At 49.1% G+C, this 27,844-nt stretch overlaps 2 protein-coding genes across 2 annotated transcripts; both read left to right on the plus strand.

Moving 5' to 3' along the window:
• Positions 1–11,100: 11,100 nt before the first annotated feature.
• On the plus strand, positions 11,101–14,660 carry LOC117044940 (secreted frizzled-related protein 2-like). Its single transcript, XM_033145733.1, has 3 exons — positions 11,101–11,615; positions 12,633–12,710; positions 14,348–14,660. The coding sequence occupies exons 1-3, from the start codon at positions 11,108–11,110 to the stop codon at positions 14,656–14,658; spliced, it is 897 nt and encodes a 298-aa protein (XP_033001624.1). The 5' UTR covers positions 11,101–11,107; the 3' UTR covers positions 14,659–14,660.
• A 7,565-nt stretch (positions 14,661–22,225) lies between these two features.
• On the plus strand, positions 22,226–27,553 carry LOC117044941 (transmembrane O-methyltransferase homolog). Its single transcript, XM_033145734.1, has 3 exons — positions 22,226–22,487; positions 24,910–25,106; positions 27,211–27,553. The coding sequence occupies exons 1-3, from the start codon at positions 22,226–22,228 to the stop codon at positions 27,529–27,531; spliced, it is 780 nt and encodes a 259-aa protein (XP_033001625.1). The 3' UTR covers positions 27,532–27,553.
• The last annotated feature ends 291 nt before the right edge of the window (positions 27,554–27,844 follow it).

Consider the following 27,844-nt stretch of genomic DNA (forward strand, 5'->3'; position numbering starts at 1 on the left):
TCCAGGGACAGTCCCGGTTTTGCAGAAGCCGTCCCACTTTCTTATTTGATCCGGGAATATTCATTCATTCATTCATTTTATAAACAAACAAACAAACCACCCTATACCCAGAGGTTTCAGGTTGGTTCACTTTTCCTTAAAGGTAAAAGTAAAGGGACCCCTGACCATCAGGTCCAGTCGTGTCCAACTCTGTGGTTGCGGCGCTCATCTCGCTCTATAGGCCGAGGGAGCCGGCGTTTGTCCACAGACAGCTTCCGGGTCATGTGGCCAGCATGACTAAGCCGCTTCTGGCGAACCAGAGCAGTACACGGAAACACCGTTTACCTTCCCGCTGGAGCGGTCCCTATTTATCTGCTTGCACTCTGACGTGCTTTCGAACTGCTAGGTGGGCAGGAGCTGGGACTGAGCAACCTGTGGCAGGGATTCAAACCGCCAACCTTCTGATCGGCAAGCCCTAGACTCTGTGGTTTAACCCACAGTGCCACTTTTTCATCAGAGAAATGTTGGCAGGTATAGAGTTATGTAAACCTCGAACCAAGGAGATAAGTAACTATAGAACATTTAGAAGACACTTGAAGGCAGCCCTGCATTGGGAAGTTTTTAAAAATTTTAATGGGTGACATAGACATAATAAAAACAAAATAAAAAATTCCTTCCAGTAGCACCTTAGAGACCAACTAAGTTTGTTCTTGGTATGAGCTTTCGTGCGCATGCACACTTCTTCAGATAATTAAATTACGGTTATGGTTAAATAGGATGTCCCTATTTTCATCGGAGGACGCGGGTGGCGCTGTGGTCTAAACCACTGAGCCTCTTAGGCTTGCCGATCAGAAGGTCAGAGGTTCGAATCCCCACAACGGGGTGACCTCCCGTTGTTCAGTCCCAGCTCCTGCCCACCTAGCAGTTCAAAAGCACGTCAAAGTGCAACTTGATAAATAGGTACCGCTCCGATGGGAAGGTAAACGGCGTTTCCGTGCGCTGCTCTGGTTCTCCAGAAGTGGCTTACTCATGCTGGCCACATGACCCGGAAGCTGTCTGTGGACAAACACCGGCTCCCTTGGCCAATAAAGTGAGATGAGTGCCACAACCCCAGAGCGGTCCACGACTGGACCTAACGGCCAGGGGGCCCTTTACCTTTACCTTTACTTTCATTGGAGAAATGTTGTAGGGTTTGAGGTAGTACTTCCACTCTAGCAAACCACCATAAGTGCTCAGCCAAGTCCCCAGAGCTTTATCTCCAAACCGGACTGGAGAGAAAACTCCTCTGCCTGCTCTCTTGAGTTCTTCTGTAGACCCCCTTGGGGGGGGGTCTTTCTTTTCTTAGATCTTAGCACTGAGTGCCACATTGGTAAGATCAGGGATAAAGTCACCAACTTGTGTGCATTCAGCTTTATGTGCTGGGGGGGGGGTGAAAAATTGAAAGGGTGGGGGGGGGAAATACATTGGAAATCCCACCCACCATTGCACCCAACGTGTTTTGACTATATGTGATTTTGGTTTGGGCAGGATCTCTGGAACATTTGTTGTTGTTGTTCAGTCGTGTCCGACTCTTCGTGACCCCATGGACCAGAGCACACCAGGCACGCCTATCCTTCACTGCCTCTCGCAGTTTGGCCAAACTCATGCCAGTCGCTTCGAGAACACTGTCCAACCATCTCGTCCTCTGTCGTCCCCTTCTCCTTGTGCCCTCCATCTTTCCCAACATCAGGGTCTTTTCCAGGGAGTCTTCTCTTCTCATGAGGAGGCCAAAGTACTGGAGCCTCAACTTCAGGATCTGCCCTTCTAGTGAGCACTCAGGGCTGATTTCTTTAAGGATGGATATGTTTGATCTTCTTGCAGTCCGTGGGACTCTCAAGAGTCTCCTCCAGCACCAGAATTCAAAAGCATCAATTCTTCGGCGATCAGCCTTCTTGATGGTCCAGCTCTCACTTCTGTACATAAGTCGAGGGCTTCCTGTACATTGGTCCCTTGGTTCTCAAGCTTAATCTGTTCTGGAAGTCCGTTCCAAAACCAAAGCGTTCCAAAACCAAGGCGCACTTTCCCATAGAAAGTAATGCAAAACGGATTAATCTGTTACAGACTTTTAAAAACAACCCTTAAAACAGCAATTTAACATGAATTTTACTAATGAGACCATTGATCCATAAAATGAATAATCAATGTTATGTACTATAAAATAAATAAGACAGTATTGTAGATGATGAGGATTAAAATTATTATTTTTCCTTACCTGCACTGATGATAGACATTGTTTGGATGGAGGGCTTTTATCCATTTCCACAGTCACACAATCAATCAGAAGCTGAACTGAAAAGCACAAAATAAACCGCAAAAATGAAAGCGCCAAACCTAACCCGTTCCGGAAGTCCATTTGACTTCCAAAATGTTCAAAAACCAAGGCGCAGCTTCTGATTGGTGCAGGTGCCCCGGAAACAATAGCCAATAGTGCATCAGACGTTCGGCTTCCAAAAAACATTCAAAAACCGGAACACTTACTTCTGGGTTTTCGGTGTTTGGGAACCAAGGCATTTGAGAACCAAGGCACCACTGTATATAGTTTGGAAAAGGGCAGCAGCATTCTTTGAGGTTGACTCAATATGATGAACCGAAACATGACAAGTTTCACTTCTTTTTCTCCATGAATGAATCCCTTTGTCCTTTAATCTTTATGTACATAGGCTCATCATCCCTTATTCCAATTAACTGACCTTCCCTCTCCACTGCACGTTGTCCTCACATTTTTAAGCATTATCCTAAGTACACAAGAAAAGCCCATCTAGTTCAGTATCCTGCATTCACCATGGCCAGCCTGATGCCTGTGGAAAACATACAGCCAAGAGTCTTGGTAGACCATCAACTTGACATGAGTAAAGAGTGTGATGCAGCAGCTAAAAAAGCCAATGCAATTCTGGGCTGCATCAACAGGAGTATAGCATCTAGATCAAGGGAAGTAATAGTACCACTGTATTCCGCTCTGGTCAGACCTCACCTGGAATACTGTGTCCAGTTCTGGGCACCACAGTTCAAGAAGGATACTGACAAGCTGGAACGTGTCCAGAGGAGGGCAACCAAAATGGTCAAAGGCCTGGAAACGATGCCTTGTGAGGAACGGCTTAGGGAGCTGGGTATGTTTAGCCTGGAGAAGAGAAGGTTAAGGGGGGGATATGATAGCTATGTTCAAAGATATAAAAGGATGTCATCTAGAGGAGGGAGAAAGGTTGTTTTCTGCTGCTCCAGAGAAGCAGACATGGAGCAATGGATTCAAACTACAAGAAAGAAGATTCCACCTAAACATTAGGAAGAACCTCCTGACAGTAAGAGCTGTTGGACAGTGGGATTTGCTGCCAAGGAGTGTGGTGGAGTCTCCTTCTTTGGAGGTCTTTAAGCGGAGGCTTGACAGCCATCTGTCAGGAATGCTTTGATGGTGTTTCCTGCTTGGCAGGGGGCTGGACTGGATGGCCCTTGGGGTCTCTTCCAACTCTAGGATTCTATGATTCTATGACTCCAGCACAAGGCTATTCTCCCCACCTGCGATATTCCCCACCTGCAAATGATATTCAGAGACATACTGCCTCTGGCCACAAAGCCATTGTGGCCACTAGCCATTGGCTGCCTTCGCCATGAACTCGCTTTGTCCTCTTTTAAACTCATCCAGGTTGGTGGCCATCACTGTTTCCCGTGGGAGGGAGTTCCACAGTTTAACCCTGTGCTGCATGAAGAATTCCCTTTCTTATCTGTCCTGGATTTTCCAACATTCAGCTTCACTGAATGTCCACCAGTTCCAGTATTATGAGAGAGGGAGAACAACTTCATTCTGGTCCACTTCCTCCATGCCTGGCATAACTTCAAAAACCTTTGCCATGTTGTCTCACGCTCGCCTTTCCTCTAAACTACAGAGTCTCAAAACAGACTTCTTTTCAGAGGAGAGTCACTCTATCCTGTTAATAATTTTGGTCACCGCTTTCTGAATCTTTTCCAACTCTACAATAATATTTTAGAGGCAAAGCGACCAGAACTGTACGCAGCACTCAAAATGCGGTCACACAATAGACTCGCATAATGGCACTGTTATATCGGCAGTTTTAATTGTCTTTCCTAATTATCCCTGTTGCCTTTGTCCATGGAGTTTTCTTGGCAGGGATACTGGAGTGGCTTGCCAGTTCCTTCTCCAGGTGGATCACATTTAGTCTAAACTCTCCGCTATGACCTGTCCATCCTGGGTGGCCCTCCACGGCATAGCTCATAGCTTCCCTGAGTTATTCAAGCCCCTTCGCCACGACAAGGCAGTGGTCCATGTAGGAGTCCATAAAGAAGGCTGATCGCCGAAGAATTGATGCTTTTGAATTCTGGTGCTGGAGGAGACTCTTGAGAGTCCCATGGACTGCAAGAAGATCAAACCTATCCATTCTTAAAGAAATCAGCCCTGAGTGCTCACTGGAAGGACAGATCCTGAAGTTGAGGCTCCAGTACTTTGGCCACCTCATGAGAAGAGAAGACTCCCTGGAAAAGACCCTGATGTTGGGAAAGATGGAGGGCACAAGGAGAAGGGGACGACAGAGGACGAGATGGTTGGACAGTGTTCTTGAAGCGACTGGCATGAGTTTGGCCAAACTGCGAGAGGCAGTGGAGGATAGGCGTGCCTGGCGTGCTCTGGTCCATGGGGTCACCAAGAGTCGGACACGACTGAATGACTGAACAACAAAAATTATCCCTAGCATGGAATTTGCCTGTTTCACTGGGTTGACATCTTCGCTGAGCTGTCTGCTGTGAACCCAAGCTACTGTTCCTGGTCCATCACCACCAGTTCAAGCCCCGTGAGTCAATATGTGAAATTAGGAATTATTATTATTATTATTATTATTATTATTATTATTATTATTATTATTATTAATTTGCACCCATGCACATCATTTTAAACTTGTTTGCACTGAATAGCATTTGCCATTTTGCCACGCATTCGCTCTCTGTTCGGAGAGCTCCTTTTGGAGCACTTCTGTGCTTTGCTGTTATTCATGCAGATGTTGGACTTCCCTCAGGGTAAAGGTAAAGGTAAAGGGACCCCTGACCGTTAGGTCCAGTCGCGGACGACTCTGGGGTTGCGGCGCTCATCTCGCTTTATTGGCCGAGGGAGCCGGTGTACAGCTTCCGGGTCATGTGGCCAGCAGGACTAAGCCACTTCTGGTGAACTAGAGCACAGCACGGAAACGCCATTTACCTTCCCGCCGGAGTGGTACCTATTTATCTACTTGCACTTTGACGTGCTTTCGAACTGCTAGGTTGACAGGAGCAGGGACCAAGCGATGTTTGGGATTCCTAATTAAGTTTTCACATAGGCAAATATAGCCGGGTCCCTGCCGCCATGGAGCTTACAGAAAAGGCCTTGGTTCAAGAGGCAGGGGGGCGACTGGTGTTTGTGTGCTGTTCTAGGCATGGGGAGCAGGAGGGCAGGCAGGAGTCATGAGACTGGGGAGAAAGAAGGAACAGGAAGGAGACAAAGAGGGTTCCGCAAAGCAGGGAAATGGAGTCAGGCAGAAATCCCACTGGGAGAGTACAATGTCCTTTTAGAAGGTGGGGAGAGTTAAATATTTGGCACGCAGTGGATATTTCACGCATTGTTTTCCAGGCCTCTTACCTTATTTCCTTCCTCTAGCCCAGGCTTCCTCAACCTCGGCCCTCCAGATGTTTTGAGACTACAATTCCCATCATCCCCGACCACTAGTCCTGCTAGCTAGGGGTCATGGGAGTTGTAGGCCAAAAACATCTGGAGGGCCGAGGTTGAGGAAGCCTGCTCTAGCCAGTTGGTTAGAGCCTGGTGCTGATAACGCCAAGGTTGCAGGTTCGATCCCCGTATGGGACAGCTGCATATTCCTGCATTGCAGGGGGTTGGACTGGATGGTCTTCAGGGTCCCCTTAGGTAAAGGGTAAAGGGACCCCTGACCATTAGGTCCAGTCGCGGAAGACTCTGGGGTTGTGGCGTTCATCTCGCTTTACTGGCTGAGGGAGCCGGCGTACAGCTTCTGGGTCATGTGGCCAGCATGACAAAGCCACTTCTGGCGAACCAGAGCAGCGCACGGAAACACCATTTACCTTCCCGCCGGAGTGGTACCTATTTATCTACTTGCACTTTTGACGTGCTTTCGAACTGCTAGGTTGACAGGAGCAGGGACCAAGCAATTGGAGCTCATCACGTTCCGGGCATTCGAACCGCCGACCTTCTGATCGGCAAGCCCTAGGCTCTGTGGTTTAACCCACAGTGCCACCCGCATCCCATGTTGTTGTTGTTCAGTCGTTCAGTCGTGTCCGACTCTTTGTGACCCCATGGACCAGAGCACACCAGGCACGCCTGTCTTTCACTGCCTCCCGCAGTTTGGCCAAACTCATGTTAGTAGCTTCGAGAACACTGTCCAACCATCTCATCCTCTGATCCCCTTCATGGATCACTGCCTTGTCGTGGCGAAGGGGCTTGAATTACTCAGGGAAGCTATGGACAGGTCAAGATGGACAGGTCATAGTGGAGAGTTTGGACCAAACGTGATCCACCCGGAGGAGGAACTGGCAACCCACTCCAGTATCCCTGCCAAGAAAACTCCCGCATCCCCATAGATTTCGCTAATTGACTTATGCACCTTGGCAAGAGAAAAGAGGGGGAAATAGTGATTGTAAGGCGGAGGTCCTAGACATGCTCAACTGGGAGGAAGCCCCACCGAAGTGGGATGTATTTCAGACTAAGTATGCAGACTAAATGAGCCTGGGGGCAAGAGGAGGCAGCTTTTGAGAAGCGAATTCCTCCTTATCTATGCTTTTAAGGAAATGCATTGCTATTTGGGGTCTCCCTCCCTTTCTCGTCTTGAAGTTTTCAACCTCTTCCCCCCCCCCCCCCTGATGGCTGGGAGAGATAGCGGCCTTTGCTCTCAGGCGTTTTTTTTTTTTTTTTTGCTTTCCAATGCAGAAACCATTTAGCATGGCAAATGTTCCTTAGCCAAAACTAGGAGGAGAAGGAGGGGAGCCTCAGTTTGGCTGGGTGGGGGAGACAAACAGCCTCCAGGTCTAAGTTTATTGTTCTGGAGAGAGAACTAAGGTATAATTACAGGGTGGGTTCCCCCCCCCCGCGCCTTTTACAGCCCTTTTGTGAGCCCCACCGGATTCCCTGCAGTTAAATCCCCCTCCGTCTCGCTCCTTCAAGACCAAACGCATCCCTGGCTGCTGCTGCTGCCGCCGCCTCTCCTTTCCAGAGGAGCAGAAAACATCCTGGTTTCAGGAGGGCTTTCTGCCCAGCCAGACCCAGCCAGGTAAAACCTTAACTTGGGGAGGCTTTTCTAAAAGGGGGGTGAAAGTCTGACTGAAGGCAAAGGGTGTGAAGCAGAACCCCGGACTGGGGGGGTGGCAAGTTTGCCAGCTTGGAACCAGGGCGCAAATAAATCGCGGCGCTGCAGAAAAGGTGTTTGTCGCTCAGAGGCAGGGCATCTGCTTGGCGTGCAGAAGGAGGAGCCTGGTTCGCACCCCAACCCCACCCCACACATCTCCAGGTAAGCCCTGGGGGGGGGGGACACACACTGCCAGGCTGGGTTGGCAATTCGGAGCCAAATGGACCGAGGTCTTAAAGGGGAATGCTGGGCTAAGGGAACCATATGTTATAAGGAAAAAAACTGCTCCTTTTCCCTTACGGGGTAACACATAAAATTTCAGAGTTGTAAGGGGACCCTGAGGGACGCTGGTGGCGCTGTGGGTTAAACCACATAGCCTAGGGTTTGCTGATCAGAAGGTCTGCTGTTCGAATCCCCCGCAACAGGGTGAGCTCCCGTTGCTCGGTCCCTGCTCCTGCCAACCTAGCAGTTCGAAAGCATGTCAAAGTGCAAGTAGATAAATAGGTACCACTCCGGCGGGAAGGTAAATGGTGTTTCCGTGCGCTGCTCTGGTTCGCCAGAAGCGGCTTTGTCATGCTGGCCACATGACCCGGAAGCTGTACGCAGGGTAAAGCGAGATGAGCGCCACAACCCCAGAGTCTTCCGCGACTGGACCTAATGGTCAGGGGTCCCTTTACCCTTTACCTAAGGGGACCCTGAAGACCATCCAGTCCAACCCCCTGCAATGCAGGAATATGCAGCTGTCCCATACGGGGATCGAACCTGCAACCTTGGCGTTATCAGCACCAGGCTCTAACCAACTGGCTAGAGCAGGCTTCCTCAACCTCGGCCCTCCAGATGGTTTTGGCCTTCAACTCCCATGACCCCTAGCTAGCAGGACTAGTGGTCGGGGATGATGGGAATTGTAGTCTCAAAACATCTGGAGGGCCGAGGTTGAGGAAGCCTGGGCTAGAGGAAGGAAAGAAGGTAAGAGGCCTGGAAAACAATTCGTGAAATATCCACTGCGTGCCAAATATTTAACTCTCCCCACCTTCTAACTGCACATTGTCCTCTCCCAGTGGGATTTCTGCCTGACTCCATTTCCCTGCTTTGCGGAACCCTCTTTGTCTCCTTCCTGTTCCTTCTTTCTCCCCAGTCTCATGACTTCCGCCGGCCCTCCTGCTCCCCATGCCTAGAACAGCACACAAACACCAGTCGCCTCCTTCTTCTTGAACCAAGCCCTTTTCTGTAAGCTCCATGGCGGCAGGGACCTGGCTATATTTGCCTATGTGAAAACTTAATTAGGAATCCCAAACATCGCTGGGCATTCTCTAGGGCCCGATTTAACGCCACTTCCCTCGGCGTTACTATCCGGCAGATACAATCAGATGCCGATAGATCAGAGGTCATGCCCTTGTGATAACAACAAGATTGAATCTATTGGGCATGTCCTCCTGCATTGCACATTGTACTATGCCGCGAGGAAGGCGTTGATTGAACCACTCCTAATGAAACTACCTGGTCGACCAACTGAAGCATATACCAGATACCTTTTGGCTGACTCAGATTCAGAGACTACTAGGATTGTAGCTAGATTTTGCTCCATCGCGTCAGGAATAAGACACGCCATGATGTCAACGAGCTCCAATGATAAGGAGCCTTGATAATCCCTGTTGGAACACCACCAGAGTGGCGATATATCGCTGAGTCTTATCACAGAAGTTTTATAAAATTTTAAAATGCTGCAATATTTATTTGTAATTTTAGTATGCAGACATTATCAATGAATTGAATTGTTAACTGTCATGCTGGTCTTTGACCGCATTAAAGATTTATTACTATTGCTAAACTTAATCAGGCATCATGGGATGTGGGAGCAGTACATGTGAAAAGGATCTAGGAGTCTTGGTAGACCATAAACTTGACACGAGTCAACAGTGTGATGCAGCAGCTAAAAAAGCCAATGCAATTCTGGGCTGCATCAATAGGAGTATAGCGTCTAGATGAAGGGAAGTAATAGTACCACTATATTCCGCTCTGGTCAGACCTCACCTAGAATACTGTGTCCAGTTCTGGGCACCACAGTTCAAGAAGGATACTGACAAGCTGGAACGTGTCCAGAGGAGGGCAACCAAAATGGTCAAAGGCCTGGAAACGATGCCTTATGAGGAACGGCTTAGGGAGCTGGGTATGTTTAGCCTGGAGAAGAGAAGGTTAAGGGGTGATATGATAGCCATGTTCAAATATATCAAAGGATGTCATCTAGAGGAGGGAGAAAGGTTGTTTTCTCCTGCTCCAGAGAAGCGGACACGGGGCAATGGATTCAAACTACAAGAAAGAAGATTCCACCTAAACATTAGGAAGAACTGTTCGACAGTGGAATTTGCTGCCAAGGAGTGTGGTGGAGTCTCCTTCTTTGGAGGTCTTGAAGCGGAGGCTTGACAGCCATCTGTCAGGAATGCTTTGATGGTGTTTCCTGCTTGGCAGGGGGTTGGACTGGATGGCCCTTGGGGTCTCTTCCAACTCTAGGATTCTAGGATTCTATGGGTTGGTGACAGTTGCACCAACAATCCTTCCCTGCTCCTCCCTGCTTAGTCCCCAAACCTCTCTCCCATCCGTTCCTGGTGTGGCTGCTCTGTGCTCCAGACAGTGCCTCGATCGCACCCTCAGAGCCATTTAATAGATAACGGCAGGTGTAATAATCTAATAATACTAATTATTATGAATGGCATCTTGGGGAAAGCTTTGGAGAAATGACTTAAAGTTTATGGATTGCTATACTTTAAAATAAAATGATATGATGTTCTACCAATGGTACGTTACACCAAGCAAGCCGGCGAAAATTTATAAAACCAGCTCAAATCTTTGGAGATGTAAAGAATCAGAGGGAACAATGTATCACATGCGGTGGAAATGTAAAAATATATTTTTTTAAAATAAAAAAAACACTTTGGGAAATCATCTCTAATGAGCTTTTCAGATTAACTTTCATCAAAAAGCCGGAAGACTTCTTGTTAGGGATTATTGCTGCAGATATACCAAAAAAATTAAGAAATGTATTTATGTACGCAACTACTGCGGCGAGAATGTTAATAGCTAGATGTTGGAAGGGAGATAAAATACCAACTAAATTGGAATGGCGGGCGAAGTTATTTGAATATGTAGAATTGGCAAAGATGACAGGGAAAATTAGGAATCAGACAAACCAAGGATTTTACAAAAAAAAATGCGATTTATTCAAATTATATTTAAAAGAACATTGTTCTCAGATAAAATCTTTGACATGTTTCGAATAACTTCTGCAATGATATATTCTACCAAGAATGTGGACAATTAACAACAATAAGTTAAAAAATATGCAAATACAGTGGACGCTCTGGTTGGAAACGCGATCCGTGTGGGAGGCGCGTTCGCAACCCGCGCCACTGCGTCTGCGCGAGCACGCGCGCGACGCAATTCTGCGCATGCGCAAAGTGCGATTTAGCGCTTCTGCGCAAGTGCCAAAACCCGGAAGTAACCCGTTCCGGTACTTCCGGGTTCGGTGCGTTCATATCCCGCAGGGAGCGCAACCTGAGGTATGACTTTTTGCAGTCAACAAGGTAATGATGAACCCCTACTGAGGATGATGGAAGTCCCAATATATGGAAGAATTTTATTTTATATGCGGAAATTCCTTTGTATGTGACGTGATTTGTTTTCTTTTTTGTTCTTACTTTGAGTACCAAGGTACCACTGTAGTTCTGTCTTTCCCCTCCAGGCTCCTGATGGAGGTCCGGATCCCTCTTGCTCTCCTACTGGCCGCCTGGAGCTGCTCCTTCCCCTCCTCCTGCTCCTCCTCGCCCTCCTTCGCCTACCAGCTGGCGCAGCTGAGCAGCCGCCGCAGCAGCTGCAAGCCCGTGCCCAGCAGCATGAGCCTGTGCCATGGCGTGGGCTACAGCGAGATGCGCTTGCCCAACCTCCTGGGCCACGAGACCATGAAGGAGGCGCTGCAGCAGGCCGCCTCCTGGGTTCCCCTCCTCACCAAGCAGTGCCACCGAGACACCAAGAAGTTCCTCTGCTCCCTCTTCGCCCCCGTCTGCATCAGCGAGCTGGACGAGCCCGTCTTCCCCTGCCGCTCCCTCTGCGAGGCCGTCCGGGACGGATGCACGCCCGTCATGGCCGCCTTTGGCTTCCCCTGGCCGGAGATGCTCAACTGCAGCCGGTTCCCCCGGGGGAACGAGCTCTGCGTCCCGCCGGCCGGCCCGGATGACAGGGTGCAGCTCCCAAAAGAAGGTAGGCGAGAGGGGAGCGGGGTGGGTGGCCGGGGTGGGAAAGTCCCCTGGGAGGTTCATCTGTGGGTGCTGGACAGCCAGGGCAAAGGGCACAAGCAGCTCAATTCTCCCTTCCCTCCGAGCTGCCTTTCCCCCTCAGTGGTTCCCTCAGAGGGTCGGACAGGGACTTGGGAGACATGGGTTCAAATCACGCACCCTCCCTCGGCCATGAAGCTCCCTGGGTTGGACCTTGGGCACCCTTCGCCAGCTTCTCTCAGCCCAATCTACCTCGCAGGGTTGTTGTTGGGGTTTTAAACGAGGAGGCGGAATAACTCTGTGCACCACCTTGAGCTCCTTGGAGAGGAAGGTCGGACATATTATTTCCTTAAAGGTAAAGCTAAAGGGACCCCCTGACCATTAGGTCCACTTGTGGACGACTCTGGGATTGCGGTGCTCATCTCGATCTATAGGCCGAGGGAGCCGGCGTACAGCTTCCAGGTCACGTGGCCAGCATGACTAAGCCGCTTCTGGCGAACCAGAGCAGCGCACGGAAACGCCGTTTACCTTCCCGCTGGAGTGGTACCTATTTATCTACTTGCACTTTGTGCTTTTGAACTGCTAGGTTAGCAGGAGCAGGGACCGAGCAACAGGAGCTCACCCCGTCGCGGGGATTCGAACCGCCGACCTTCTGATCGGCAAGCCCTAGGCTCCGTGGTTTAGACCACAGCACCACCCGCGTCCCATTATTTCCTTAAGCAATAGACAAAACAGAAACGCAACGCATAAAATAAATCAGTGCGTCAGTGCGACCCAGTCAATTGGGTACCTGCCCTGACAGATATCAGCATATGTATGGTGTGGTTCAATTGGGAAAGGCAGCGTCCATTTCTGGGTACCTCAGTTTAAGAAGGACGTTGACAAGCTGGAAAGTGTGCAGAGGAGGGCGACTAAGATGAACCAAGGGCCCGGGATCCAAGCCTGATGAGGAACGGTTGAAGGAGCTGGGTATATTTAGGGTATATCTCCTTTGCTCCTCCAGACACAGTATGTGCAGCCTGTCTGCATACTGAGATTGGGGAGAAGGAATTCCTGGAGAACATCTGCAGCCAGGACTTTGGTGAGTCTCTTGTTCTGTGTGCTGGGCGGGGAAAAGTGGTGCTGCATGTCTGGGGGGGGGGAATCATGTGAATGGAAAAACACCCACAAGTGACTTCCCTCTCTTCTCCTTCAACCCCCAAATTACTGGGGGATCCCCAGAAGTGGTTTGGGAAGTGCCTGGGGAGAGAAGAAGGGCGGGCCATTCATTCATTGCACTCACGAATGTTGTTCAAGGCGCATCGACTCAGGATATGCTCCCATTACCAATCATTCCGCATCTAAATTTTGAAGCCACATTCGCAAGACGTTTGGCAAAATCCATACCGGTTTTGTAGTTTCTGCTTTCTATTACCAGTTACAAAACACATTGTGGCTCCACCCCATAACGGGGCATTACGCTGGTGCATTTGACAGCTCCGTGAACATCGGGCGGGCGGGGAAAGGTTGCGGTGGAGGCCACCCCAAAAAGGTCCTGCACGTTTGGTGAAGGCATACCCCCCCCTTCTGATGTGAAACGCCCTGAGATCTTTAGATGGCTGGTAGTATATAAATTTTGATAGATAAATAAATAAATAAGAGAAAACACCTCTCTGTGCAAATGCGTCTTGAAATGCAACAGGGGAAGGAATGATATTGCCGTGTTTCAAGCCACGAATGTGAACATAATCAGCATCTACAACCCTGCCTGCCTGCCCCAAATTAGCCGTGGTTCGTGCATTGCAGGGGGGGTTGGACTAGATGGCCTTTGGGTCCCTCCCAACCTTGTAATTATATGAGGAGCAGTGCCGGATTTACGTATAAGCTAAACAAGCTATAGCTTAGGGCTCCACTCTCAAAAACAAATTAAAGGGGAAAAAAACTGGATGTACATTTCCAAAATAAAAAAACAAATAGAATAAAACCTACATCCAGCAACAGTGTGTTGTGCTGTGTAGGCTCCTGTGATGTAAGTCATGGGCCCTGCCTGCTAGCCTGCTCCCTCAAATATCACTGGTTTGCTCCTTTCTATATATAGGGTGCCTACATTCTGCTATTAGTAGTTTGCATCATATATTTACACCTATTATTATTTCACGTTATAGCAAGTTTCTAGAGACTAGATTATGAGTCTTTGTAAATTGAGTTTCTAAAGGGACTTTTGTTATTGCCAAATGCCAATGTTTTTGCATTATTAAGTTTGTTGTGAATCAAAAAAATCATTTTAAGTTAAGAGCTTAATAATGATTTCACTATTAATGTACTTCTTCTTAACTGTATTTCAGTTCAACAATTACTTTGATAAAATACATATTTTGTTCTGTGCAAACGGCTTGAGATACCCATTAGGTCCATAAATTACCATATAGCATATATTCGACACAAAAAACAGCGGCCGTTTGTTGTTGACAAAGGACAGCTGGACATATAAAGGGCCTCATTACCTTCAGTAGCTCAGGGCCTCATCAAACCTAAATCCGGCCCTGATGAGGAGGCATACGGAGGTGGAGGGGGGTTCCCCTAGCCAATGGCCACCAGAAATGGCACAGGAATTGCAGGGGTAACCCTTGACGGCAGGGAGTGAGGTGGGCAAAACAGGAGGCGGAAAAAGACCTGACTTGCTGAGGAGCCTTCCCAATAACCCTTCCCTTTCCCCCCGCATCTCCCTGTCTCCCGCAGCCTTAAAAATGAGCATCAAATCTTCATCTGCCATCGACGGGGACCTCCAAGTGATCCCTGACCTCCGGGGACGCACCCTTTACAGGCAGGACGGCTGGTCGGAGGAAGAGCTGAAGAAGCCGGTTCTGTGGCTGACCGACGGAGAGGCCTGCTCCTGCGAGGAAGTGGCGGCGGCAGGGCCTGGGTCCGTGGTCCTTGCCATGGGGCACAGGGTAGCTGGCCGGCTCGTCCTCTCCTGGGTCAGGAGGTGGCGGCGGGGGGAGAAGGAGCTGAAGAAGTTCACCAGGGCCGTGCGGAAAACGCAGTGTTAAGAGTCGGCCGCGTTTCCTCCTTCCCTTCCCGTCACCAGGTTCTGCGATTTATCTTCTGCTGCGGAATTCCTGTGTCGCAGCGGGTTGGGATGGATGACCCTGTGGGGTCCCATCCAACTTTGCGCGCCTATGATTCAAGCCAGACAATGCGTATAGATTTAGTCGGGCTTCTGACCTGCCCGACACTTCCTCCAGATGGTGTTAGGATATGGTATCTAATATTGGATAGATAATCCAGTTGAGCCATGATCCTTCTGTAGGTATGGGGCGGGGGGGGGGGAGGTGAGCAAGTTCACCAGCCAGGGGTTGGGGAAGGGGGCCTTTGTTGGACACCCGAAACACAGAGGTGTCCTGCGCTGATGCAATTTGGCAGAGGCGAGGCATCAAAGAGCAGAAATCATGCTCGGTTTCAGGCACAAAAGCAACTTCCTCTCCTATCCAAAAGGCCTCTCATGGCAGCCAGTTTATGGCTGTAGGGTGCCACCATTCCATACCTCCATCCGGATTAGAATTTCCCTTTGCATGGAAACGGCACTGCTAAAGACATTTGTCCCTCCCCAGCCTCAGATTAGTAGACAACTGGTATGTGTGTGTGTGTGATATTTTCCCCGAAATCCAGCATTTTATACTGCGTGTTTGCATTTCGTGCCTTGTTTATCCACTGAAATGTTTGTTTTAACACATGAATCAATAAATATACGGCCGTTTGTGAAAGCTCCTTCTTGGTTTCTGGGAGGGAGGGAAGCTCAGTCGGACGGGGCCTCAGCGGAAACAAAGCTCTCGGAAGCAGACGCTCCGTCGCCTCATCCCAGATGTGTGTTGAGAGAAAGGGGAGGAGCAGGCTCTGATTAACTCAGTGATGGGGGGGAGGCACTCTGCACATACTCAGAGGCACACGTGTTCTACAAGTCAAAGAAGGGTCTCTCTCGGGTTAAGATAATGGGCAGGGGATATTCATAAAGCACCTCTTCGTCCATGGAGCTCCTCTTACCGTATTTTTCATCTTTTTTGCTCCATAGGGCGCACCTCGTTTTTAGAGGAGGAAACAAGAAAAAAAATTTTTTCCTGGTTTTCCTCCTCTAAAAGCCCTGTTTTTTTTAGGATTAGCTAAAAGTTTTGCAGCTTTTTTTGCAAAGGGAAAAGCCCTGGGTTTTTTTTTGAGGATCAGCTAAAAGTTTTGCAGCTTTTTTGCAAAGGGAGAAAAGCAAAGAGGAAAAGCCCCGTTTTTATGGGGTTCAGCTCACATTTCTGCAGCTTCTGAAGGAAAGGGAGCCATTTCTACAGTTTCCGGACAGATAATCTAATCAGCCAGTCACATGTCGATGGGGAAACAAACAACCTCCCTCTGCAGCACATTCAACAAAGGAGGGCGGGGCTGAAAGGGAGCCGGGACTCTTATCTCTCTCCCGACCTCTTGCTGATCAGCTGCTGAGCGGGGTCCTTTCAACACCCCCTTTTCTCTTTGTAAAATAAAAAGCATGATCCTCTTTTGGCCCCTGGGCAATTCGGCTCCAGGGACCACCATTCGCTCCATAAGACGCACAGATATTTCCCCTTACTTTTTTGGAGGAAAAAAGTGCGTCTCATGGAGCGAAAAATACAGTATTTATTATTTGTTTATTCCATTTACATTCCACCTTTTCCTTTGAGGAGGTGCCACGCGTTGTTCTCTCCCCGACACCTGATTCAGTCCCCACAATAACTCTTTGAGGTCGGTGGGGCTGAGAGAAGGCAGGGACTGGCACCCCAAAGCTCACCCATCGAGCTTCATGGCCGAGGGAGGGGACTTGAACCCAGGTCTCTCCCAGGTCCCAGTCTGACACTCTTATCCACAACACTGCCAGCGTGGGTCTTTTAAGGAATCTGAGACGGCGAGCCAGCCTGCAAACTGATGGCATTTGCCACCACAAGATTGGTGGTGGTTTTCGAGCATTTGGCAAAATGATGCCGCCGACAAATTTAATTAATAGCAACAAGGTAATGGTGCAAGCTGAATGGCGGGCAGGAGTTCAACAGGCTCAGCTTCTCCTTTCTTTGCAGCGTTCTGGCTAAAGGCACCGACTGGGCTAATCTCGGCCTCAGGACCCGCTGAAAGGAAGCAGGTCAATCCCAGACCTGCGGGTGGGATCAGGGGAGGAGAAACCGGCTAGTCACACTTCTCTGAAGTCTCTCAGCCCCACTCACCTCACAGAGTGTTTGTTGTGGGGGAGGAAGGGAAAGGAGAATGTGAGCCGCTTTGAGACTCCTTCCAGTAGTGAAAAGCGGGATATCAAATCCAAACTCTTCTTCTTCTTCTTCCTCTCAAAGGGAACCGAAACAATCGAGGTCAAAGGCCTGGAAACGATGCCTTATGAGGAACGGCTTAGGGAGCTGGGTATGTTTAGCCTGGAGAAGAGAAGGTTAAGGGGGGATATGATAGCCATGTTCAAATATATCAAAGGATGTCATCTAGAGGAGGGGGAAAGGTTTTCTGTTCTCCAGAGAAGCGGACATGGAGCAATGGATTCAAACTACAAGAAAGAAGATTCCACCTAAACATTAGGAAGAACTTCCTGACAGTAAGAGCTGTTGGACAGTGGAATTTGCTGCCAAGGAGTGTGGTGGAGTCTCCTTCTTTGGAGGTCTTGAAGCGGAGGCTTGACAGCCATCTGTCAGGAATGCTTTGATGGTGTTTCCTGCTTGGCAGGGGGTTGGACTGGATGGCCCTGGGGGTCTCTTCCAACTCTAGGATTCTATGAGGTGAAATGAGATTTGTTCCAATGTGTTTCCAGTTATGCTCTTTGGTGCTGAGGAATTTGGTTTTTGAAAACCTCCTAATCAAGAACATAGATGCAAAAAGGGCTCACTCCGTTGCTGGAACCCAATGGCATGCCTGTTGTTTCAAAATATTAATTTTTTTTAAAAAAATGATTGTCTATTGTTAAGACATCCTTCATGCAAGGGTTCATAGATATAGCCCCCTTCCTTTTTTTAAATAAGAATTTATTGGATTTTAATAGTAAACATACACAAGATACAAACACTACAAAAAACTACAAAACAAGATACACACAAACAAAACACATATTTATCCTTCCTTATCCTCTTTATAATCCTTAGTTTGGGACTTCCTCACGTCCTCTCTTCTGCATCCATTTCTAATCTTCTTTAGTAACTTTGTAACATTATAAAATCTTATTTCTCACACCTAATCTTAATCTTACAGCCATAAACCTCAAATCTCAAATCTTATTTTTATCAAACTAAACATTCCATTCCATAACTCAACCTCTTATATCCTCTCTTAACTTAACTTCTAATACTGTAGCCTATATATCAACTGATTCCAATTTCACCTATTAATAAATCACATCTTAACAAAATCCTAAATATTTCTTCTAACTCTCGTACACCGTTTTCCCTCTGGTTTCGGAGTTGCGTGATCAGCCTTTTTTCCATATCCCCTTTACAAGTTCATCCTTTACCCCACTCCCCTCCTGTCCATCTCAACCCTTGCCTTTTCCCTTTCCCTCCCCCACAGGTCCCCCCCCCAAAATCCACCCTTTCCAGCTCCTTCTTGTGATTCTGTTATTTCCATCATGTCCAGCTCCCTTCCTTTTATCCTCCCAGTAACCCTGCGAGGCAGCTTGTTTTGCCTCCATATTTCCCTGGGAAGGGGAGCTCCCTCTGCCTTGTCACCTGTGCCAGGATGACGGCAGGTGCAAAGCGAAACCCAAGAGGCGGCTTAGGTGACACCATCCATCATTTATGGCAGTGGGCAGGAGGGATGCTGCTCCGCTCGGCCTCTCGCCCCAGACGCCTAGGGGAGTCAAGAGGGGCTCCGCATCTCAGCCTCCAGGTGGGACACGATCGAGCAGGTAAGAGCTGCCTCCCCCCACACCGCATCTCAAGGTAAGAGTTGCCTCTCCCACCCCCACACCACCTCCCACCCACCCCCACACTGTGTCATCAGCATCCTGGCGGAAGCGCTGCCTCTGTTGTTAAAGTTACAGGTAGGTAGCCGTGTTGGTCTGCCATAGTCAAAACAAAATGCATGCACACTTCTTCAGATACACACCTGAATCTAATTTGTTGTTGTTCAGTCATTCAGTCGTGTCCGACTCTTCGTGACCCCATGGACCAGAGCACGCCAGGCACGCCTATCCTTCACTGCCTCCCGCAGTTTGGCCAAACTCATGTTAGTAGCTTCGAGAACACTGTCCGACCATCTCATCTTCTGTCGCCCCCTTCTCCTTGTGCCCTCCATCTTTCCCAACATCTTTTCCAGGGAGTCTTCTCTTCTCATGAGGTGGCCAAAGTACTGGAGCCTCAGCTTCAGGATCTGTCCTTCTAGTGAGCACTCAGGGCTGATTTCTTTGAGAATGGATAGGTTTGATCTTCTTGCAGTCCACGGGACTCTCAAGAGTCTCCTCCACCAGCATAATTCAAAACAAAATGCATGCACACTTCTTCAGATACACACCTGAATCTAATACACGTTACCAAAAGCAGTTTGCATGCCAGAGCTCATTAAGTCATGCTCTGGGGGGGGGGGGGTGTCATGGAGCACAATACCAGCAGAGTATTTTGTTAGCACCGTCCTAAGTGAGAATATTTGTAAACAGTAGCCAAGGTTATCCATAGCATTTATGCCACATGGGCAGGTTCTGCTTTGGTAAGGCATGTGTTGGCATCTCCCAGTCCAGATGGCATCTCTAAGAATCTGAGCCATGCAAAACTGTCCCTCTGGGTATGATTTGTATTTAACAAATGCAGCTCAGGTCTTCCCTTGCTTCATATCCCAAAACAAAATCAAAAATTAAAAAATTCCTTCCAGTAGCACCTTAGAGACCAACTAAGTTTGTTCTTGGTATGAGCTTTCGTGTGCATGCACACTTCTTCAGATACACGGAAACGGAAGTCACTAGACCCTTATATACAGTGAGAGGGTGGGGAGGGGTATTACTCGGAAGGGTGGTGGGAATGGCTGATAGGTGTGGGAAACCTGTTGACGACTGTTAACGACTGCAATCGGTCTTGCAGGAAAAAGCAAGGGGTGAGATGGCTAAAGATAGCTTTGTCATGTATAATGAGATAAGAATCCAATGTCTTTGTTCCACACCCATCAGGGTTGGGAACAGTAAGTGTTCCACTGAACTGGAATTTCAGCCTTCATGACATAGGAAAACAGCCAAGTGAACAGCTATTTTGGTGGAGGAGGGTTAAGATATTAACCGATATGCATGAAATTTCATATATAGATATATAATGCCTAGTATAGTAAGATAAGACATTCGGAGCAGGCATTTTCAAAAAGAATTTTAAAAAACAACATTCAAAAACAAAATCCCCCCCCCAAAAAAAAAAATCTAAAAAAATTGTTCCTTGATAATTTGTCATCTCCATTATGGAACCCGGGGCGGCCCACTCCCCGCCCCCTTGCTACGCCCCTGCTGTGAGGTGTAGTGGTTAGAGTGCCAGACTCTTTACAACCACTGGAGGAGCGTGCCTTTGGGGCTGAAGTCAAACTGTTGGAAGGCTGCAGCGCCTACTGTAGAGACTGATAGAGGAGAGACATGTTTTGTTTCAGCTGGGGCAGAGGAAGGAATAGGAATAGGAATAATTTTATTGGCCAAGTACCAACATACTTGGAATTTTGCTTCGGCTACATTGCAATATAAATGTACCTTATACAGCACTATTCCACTCACAATACAATAACACAGCAAAGGAACCCCACCCATAACTGGCCTCCCCTTCCGATACATAACTACGAATTTAACAATTTAATGGCGCAAGGGAAGAAACTGTTCCTGTGCCTGCCCATTTTTGTATATAAAGCCCCGTAGCGACGTCCAGATGGAAGTAAATAAAACAGATGGTGACCGGGATGCAAAGGATCTGCGACAATTCCCTCTGCTCTCTTCCTAACTCGGGTAGCATAGAGTGTCTCTATTGAAGGCAAGCTAGCACCAATTACCTTTTCTGCAATTTTTACTGCGTCCGGTTGTGCTGTTGCAGATGCACCCGGGCATTTATTCTCTCTGCGCTCCTCCCAGAGGTCACTGCTATAGATGCACAACCCGACTGCCTGTCTCCGGGCACTGCGGTCATCCACAAGGGATTTCCACAGGGTGGGTTGGTGCTGCCAGCCCTCATGGCATGCTTGCAGCCATCCTTGTAGCGCAGAGTTGCTCTGCCAACTGTCTGTGGACGTGACCAAGCCAGCGAAGACAGGAATGTGAACAGGCTAGGGATGCGGGCTTTGAAAAGCACGTCTCTGTTTGGAAGCCACCGCCAAGAAGGTCTTCTCCTGCATCCCCACCAAAGATGTCCGGTAGGGTGGTGGGACAGAGAGAAGGGCTTCCCCCGAAGATCTCAGATCCTGGGCAGATTCGTTTGGGATAAAACGCTCCTTCAGATAGCCTGGGCCCAAGACACAGAAAAGGGACTAATAGGTTTATTTGTGTTACAGGTGGGTAGCCGTGTTGGTCTGCCATAGCCAAAACAAAATAGAAAATTCTTTCCAGTAGCACCTTAGAGACCAACTAAGTTTGTTCTTGGTATGAGCTTTCGTGTGCATGCACACTTCTTCAGATACACTGAAACGGAAGTCACCAGATCCTTAAATATAGTGAGGGAGTGGGGAGGGGTATTACTCAGAAGGGTGGTGGGAATGGGGGATTGGCTGATAGGTGTGGAAAACCTGTTGACGACTCTTAAGGGCTGCAATTAGTCTTGCAGGGAAAGGCAAGGGGTGAGATGGCTAAAGATAGCTTTGTCATGTATACAGTAATGAGATAAGAATCCAATGTCTTTGTTCAGACCAGGTTTCTCCATGGTTTTAAGATTGGTGATTAGCTTTATTTGTGTCTGTTGTTGTTGTTGTTCAGTCGGTCAGTCGTGTCCGACTCTTCGTGACCCCATGGACCAGAGCACGCCAGACACGCCTATCCTTCACTGCCTCTTGCAGTTTGGCCAAACTCATGTTAGTAGCTTTGAGAACACTGTCCAACCATCTCATCCTCTGTCGTCCCCTTCTCCTTGTGCCCTCCATCTTTCCCAACATCAGGGTCTTTTCCAGGGAGTCTTCTCTTCTCATGAGGTGGCCAAATACTGGAGCCTCAACTTCAGGATCTGTCCTTCTAGTGAGCACTCAGGGCCGATTTCCTTGAGAATGGATAGGTTTGATCTTCTTGCAGTCCATGGGACTCTCAAGAGTCTCCTCCAGCACCATGATTCAAAAGCATCAATTCTTCGGCGATCAGCCTTCTTGATGGTCCAGCTCTTAACGACTGCAATTGGTCTTGCAGGAAAAAGCAAGGGGTGAGATGGCTAAAGATAGCTTTGTCATGTATAATGAGATAAGAATCCAATGTCTTTGTTCAGACCAGGTTTCTCCATGGTTTTAAGTTTGGTGATTAGCCTTATTCGTGTCAGAAGTAAGTCCCATCCAGATCCTTGAGGTTTGCTCCCAGGGAAGTAAACATGAGACTGCAGGCTGATCCAGAGTTTGGGAGTGTCACCCCTTCCCCGCTTGTGTCTCCCACAGGTCAGAGGACAGCGGACGGCTTCTCGGCACACCGCCATGGTCTCCCCGGCGATTGCGCTGGCGTTCATCCCTTTCGTGGTGACGCTGCTCATCCGCTACCGGCACTACTTCTGCCTCTTTTACCGGGCAGTGCTGGTGCGGCGGCTGCGAGATTACCTGACGGGAATCCCCAAGGAAGAGAGGGCCTTCCAGTACGTCTTGACCCACACCATCCCGGGAGACCCCCAGCACATCTTGGAGACCTTTGACCACTGGAGCTACCACTGCGAGTATCTCAGCAACCTGGGGCCCCAGAAAGGTGTGCGATGGGAACGCGGGGATGTCCCTGTTTCCATCGGAGGAATGTTGGAGGGGATGGAATAATAGTGTGTCCCTGTTTGCATTGGAGAAGTGGAATAGGATGTCCTTGTTTCTACAGTGGTACCTCTAGTTGCGGGCTTAATCCGTATCGGGGTGCCCTTCGCACCCCAAAAAGTTCGCAACTAGAGCGCCTCTTCTGCATATGTGCGCACGGCAAAACCTGGAAGTAAACACTTCCAGGTTTGCCGCTTTCTTAACTTGAGAAAAACACAACCTGAAGCAGCTGTAACCCAAGGTATGACTGTACTGGAGAACTGTCAGAGGGGATGGAATAGGACGTCCCTATTTTTACCAGAGAAATGTTGGATAGGATGGGAATGCAGCAAGGAATCCTGCATCTGTTTGTTTTCAATTTGTCTTTGTTTGTTTCTTAACAACCTACCCTGTGTTGAAGGCCTGAGACACTTCATCAAGTGGCGGGGAGTTTGAGGGCTTGAGGGCATCCTGATCAAGTTTGCACATGAACACGAAATTGGGAGGGGTGGCTAATACCCCAGAGGACAGGACCACACTTCAAAATGACCGTAACAGAGAACTGGGCCAAAGCAAACAAGATGAATTTTAACAGGGAGAAATGTAAAGTACTACACTTGGGCAAAAAAAATGAAAGGCACAAATACAGGATGGGTGACACCTGGCTTGAGAGCAGTACATGTGAAAAGGATCTAGGAGTCTTGGTAGACCACAAACTTGACATGAGTCAACAGTGTGATGCAGCAGCTAAAAAAGCCAATGCAATTCTGGGCTGCATCAATAGGAGTATAGCATCTAGATCAAGGGAAGTAGTAGTACCACTGTATTCCGCTCTGGTCAGACCTCACCTGGAATACTGTGTCCAGTTCTGGGCACCACAGTTCAAGAAAGATACTGACAAGCTGGAACGTGTCCAGAGGAGGGCAACCAAAATGGTCAAAGGCCTGGAAACGATGCCTTATGAGGAACGGCTTAGGGAGCTGGGTATGTTTAGCCTGGAGAAGGGAAGGTTAAGGGGTGATATGATAGCCATGTTCAAATATATCAAAGGATGTCATATAGAGGAGGGGAAAAGGTTGTTTTCTGCTGCTCCAGAGAAGCGGACACGGGGCAATGGATTCAAACTACAAGAAAGAAGATTCCACCTAAACATTAGGAAGATCTTCCTGACAGTGAGAGCTGTTGGACAGTGGAATTTGCTGCCAAGGAGTGTGGTGGAGTCTCCTTCTTTGGAGGTCTTTAAGCGGAGGCTTGACAGCCATCTGTCAGGAATGCTTTGATGGTGTTTCCTGCTTGGCAGGGGGTTGGACTGGATGGCCCTTGGGGTCTCTTCCAACTCTAGGATTCTAGGATTCTTTGAGTTCCAGGGAATGGGCTCTTCTTAGGTCAAACTGTAATGAGAGGGAGAGCGCACACTGGTAAGGACATAAGCAGAGCCCTGAGCAAGCCCGTCCGAGGCTGGCCCGCCGGCAGCACGCCACTCCCAGTGCACAGGCGCAGCATACGACGCATGCGTCATACACATGCTGTGCCTGTGTGCTGGGAACGGAGCACTACCGGCGGGCCAGCCCGGGACGGGCTTGCTTGGGGTTTGCTGGCGGCGCGCAGTGCTCCATAGTAGCGCACTGCTGGCGGACGAGCCCCGAGCAAGCCTGTCCGGGCGGAGGCGAACCCGGGAGGGGTGCCCAGAGTGTCACCCTCTCCAGGGTGGTACCTGGGGCTCCCTGCCCCCTTCGCCCCCCCTCCCCACGCCACTGGGCACACTGAAGCTGCCTGCCAACCAGGTTTCAGCACCACGGCACATCCCTAACTACATGGGTTATAATTGTAGAGTTGGAAGGGACCCTGCGGATCATCTAGTCTGACCCCCCTTGCGAGGATTGAACCTGCAACCAGGGCGTTACTAGCACCACGCTCCAGCCAGCTAGGAGGAGAGATTGCCTTTGAGCACGGGCAGAGAGTCTTTACCTCTGGCACGGAGTAACCACAGCACTAAAGCCTTGGGCTTGGAGCCAGAGGATCACATTTCTGCCTTGATCCAGGCAGGAGACTGGGATCCCAAAGGCCAGCCAGCCAAAATTAGCAGGTCCCAAATAGCTTTTACAGCTGCACAAGCCGCACGAGACTTTACTCTAAGGCAGCGGCTATTCGTAGGGCCCTGGTGGTCTTTCTGGTTTCACAGCCTTCCCCAAGACGGTGCCCTCCTGAGATTTCGGACTCTGGCTCCCAACAGTCCTGGCCAGCCCCGTGGAGGGCACCGCCTTGGAGAACGCTGCCTTAGAGTAACCGCCCTTCTGCGGGGAAGAAATTGGGAAGAGGTGGCTGGCTGCTGTGCAGCCTCAATCCTTCCTCACCCCGAAACGCAACCTTTATTTGGTGCCTTCTAGCCAAGATCCTGGAGCGGCTGATATATGAGAAGGCCCCCCTCAGAGTCTTGGAGCTGGGCACCTACTGCGGATACGCCACCATCCTCATCGCGCAGCTGTTGCCGCTGGGCGCCCGGCTGTACACCGTGGAGATGGACGACCGCAAAGCGGCCGTGGCCGAGAAGGTCATCCGCCTCGCTGGCTTCGACGATGACACCGTGAGTGGCTTGGGCTAACACAGCTGCCCTTGCCAAACTGCCGGGGGGGGGACCGGGGGGCAGAGATAGAGGCAAAGTGAGGTGGTTGCCTTAAGGTGGCGGGCTCTGGAGAGCTGGGGGAGGCGGCAGATTCACCTCCTGTGCTTGTTCGTGCTTCCTCCTGTTGTAAGAATTTAAGGGAATTATCCCGGTAAAGGGTCCGATTCCGGGTGGGATCCTGAGCCTCGGCAGGACGTTATTTTGAAACCCCTGACTGCGCAGATATGTCAGAGACCTGACCAGAGGCGGCTACTTAAGCCTGATTGAAAGATACTCGGAGTCCAGTGTGATTTTCATGCTCTTTATTCAGCTCATAGTAGCGAGGAATGTAGTTCCCCCAAAACGTTTGCTTTATATACACTATTTACACAATGGGCCCCACATGATTGGCTAATTCCGGGATACTCCTGTATGCCAATCAGAGTGTGGATTCACATCCACCTGGAGCTGGATTGGGTGGCTCCTGCAGACCAATCAGACAGCTGCAATCTCAATCCTATTGTTCTGGGACCAGTCAGACTGCTGCAATCTCAATCCTATTGTTCTAGGACCAATCAGACTGCTGCAGTTTGGATCCTATTCAACTCAGTACATAACACTGATCTTTCTTAAAAGCTGTTGCAACAGGGTACTCCCCACACACACAGGAGAGACATTGAAATTGCCCGCCCTGGAGTCCAAGACCGCCCCCCCCAGATACATCATACCAACGTCACAAAAAGGCGGTCTCCAACGGAAATCTGAGTGTGTTGTCCATCTCCTGTCTGGCAAGCCACCTGCCTGCATTATCTGTGCTTGGCCACTCTTTTGTTACTATAACTGCTTAATTCCCGAATCTAGGCCACAGGCTCACAGGCTCACACCCTGTTCATATCTTGAATGTGCCCTCAAGACAGGATTTGTGAGGAAAGAGACAATGGGGAGATTTCCCGCTTTGACCTTTCAGAGAAATAAAGGTAAAGGTAAAGGGACCCCTGACCATTAGGTCCAGTCGTGTCCGACTCTGGGGTTGCGGCGCTCATCTCACTTTACTGGCCGAGGGAGCCGGCGTACAGCTTCCGGGTCATGTGGCCAGCATGACAAAGCCGCTTCTGGCGAACCAGAGCAGCGCACGGAAATACCGTTTACCTTCTCGCCGGAGCAGTACCTATTTATCTACTTGCACTTTGACGTGCTTTCGAACTGCTAGGCTGGCAGGAGCAGGGACCGAGCAACGGGAGCTCTACCTGTCGTGGGGATTCGAACTGCCGACCTTCCGATTGGCAAGCCCTAGGCTCTGTGCTTTAGACCACAGCGCCACCCGCGGCCCTTTGAGGTCATTAGGAGAGTCAAAATGGCTTCAGGATTGCTCTCCCACACTATTTCAGACACATGGTTCCTATATTCAGACATGTGTGCATTTATGAATATTTATTCTATATTTCAGACCTTGAAATTCTCATACCACCCCCTAACAGCAAAACCTCCAGGGCTATCTGGCCCTGGCCTGAGACACAATCAAGCAAGGCAAACTGGAGCCATCAGAAGGAAAGATTCACATTCCCAAGAGACAGTAACAGGGAGTAAAGGCCACTCTGTTGTTGTGTTTTTGTCAATTTTTTAATTAAACTTTAAAATATTTACATATCCCCTTTTTATTAAAAAAAACACCCTTTATTCAAAATTTACAATACAATGCAATATATTTTCAATCCATATCTCCCCTCTGCAGACATCAGCTTTTAAGTTTGTTAACCATTTCCCTTTAAACATGACTCCCTGTCTGAGATCCTGCATAGAAAATTCTTTCCAGTAGCACCTTAGAGACCAACTGAGTTTGTTCTTGGTATGAGCTTTCGTGTGCATGCACACGAAAGCTCATACCAAGAACAAACTCAGTTGGTCTCTAAGGTGCTACTGGAAAGAATTTTCTATTTTGTTTCGACTATGGCAGACCAACACGGCTACCCACCTGTAACTGAGATCCTGCAGTCAGTGCAGGCAATACTGGGCTAGACGGGCCCATAGGCAGATTTCCCTGTGGGTGGATTGTGGCGGCTCTCTTTCAACCGCTTCTCTCGCGTAGGTGGAGCTCATCCGGGGACCCTCGCAGGAAGTCATCCCCCAGCTCAAGGAGAAATACGGGCTCAGCCACGTGGACTTCGTCTTCATGGACCACTGGAAGCGCTGCTACCTGAGGGACCTGCAGCTTCTGGAGGCTCACGACCTTCTCCTGGAAGGGGCCACCGTCGTGGCCGACAACATCATCTTCCCCGGCGCGCCTCATTTCATGCAGTACGTCAAGGCCTGTGGCAAGTACAAGTGGAGGATCCACAGGACCAGTTTGCAGTACTTCCGGGCCATTCCCGACGGCATGGCCCAGCTCACCTGGACGGGTCTGCAGTGATGGGAGAGGTCACTGTTATAGGGAAAACTGCTCCCTTCCCCTTATGGGAATCACAAGACAGAGAAACCAGTAGGAGAACACTTCAATCTCCCAGGACATTCTATAAAAGATCTCAAAGTAGCTGTCTTAATACAAAGAAATTTCAGAAATAGACTGGAAAGAGAAGTGGCTGAATTACAACTAATCACCAAACTTAAAACCACGGAGAAACCTGGTCTGAACAAAGACATTGGATTCTTATCTCATTATACATAACAAAGCTATCTTTAGCCATCTCACCTCTTGCCTTTCCCTGCAAGACTAATTACAGCCG

The sequence above is a fragment of the Lacerta agilis genome, chromosome 4 (assembly GCF_009819535.1).
Source record: "Lacerta agilis isolate rLacAgi1 chromosome 4, rLacAgi1.pri, whole genome shotgun sequence".
Lineage (NCBI taxonomy): Eukaryota > Metazoa > Chordata > Lepidosauria > Squamata > Lacertidae > Lacerta > Lacerta agilis.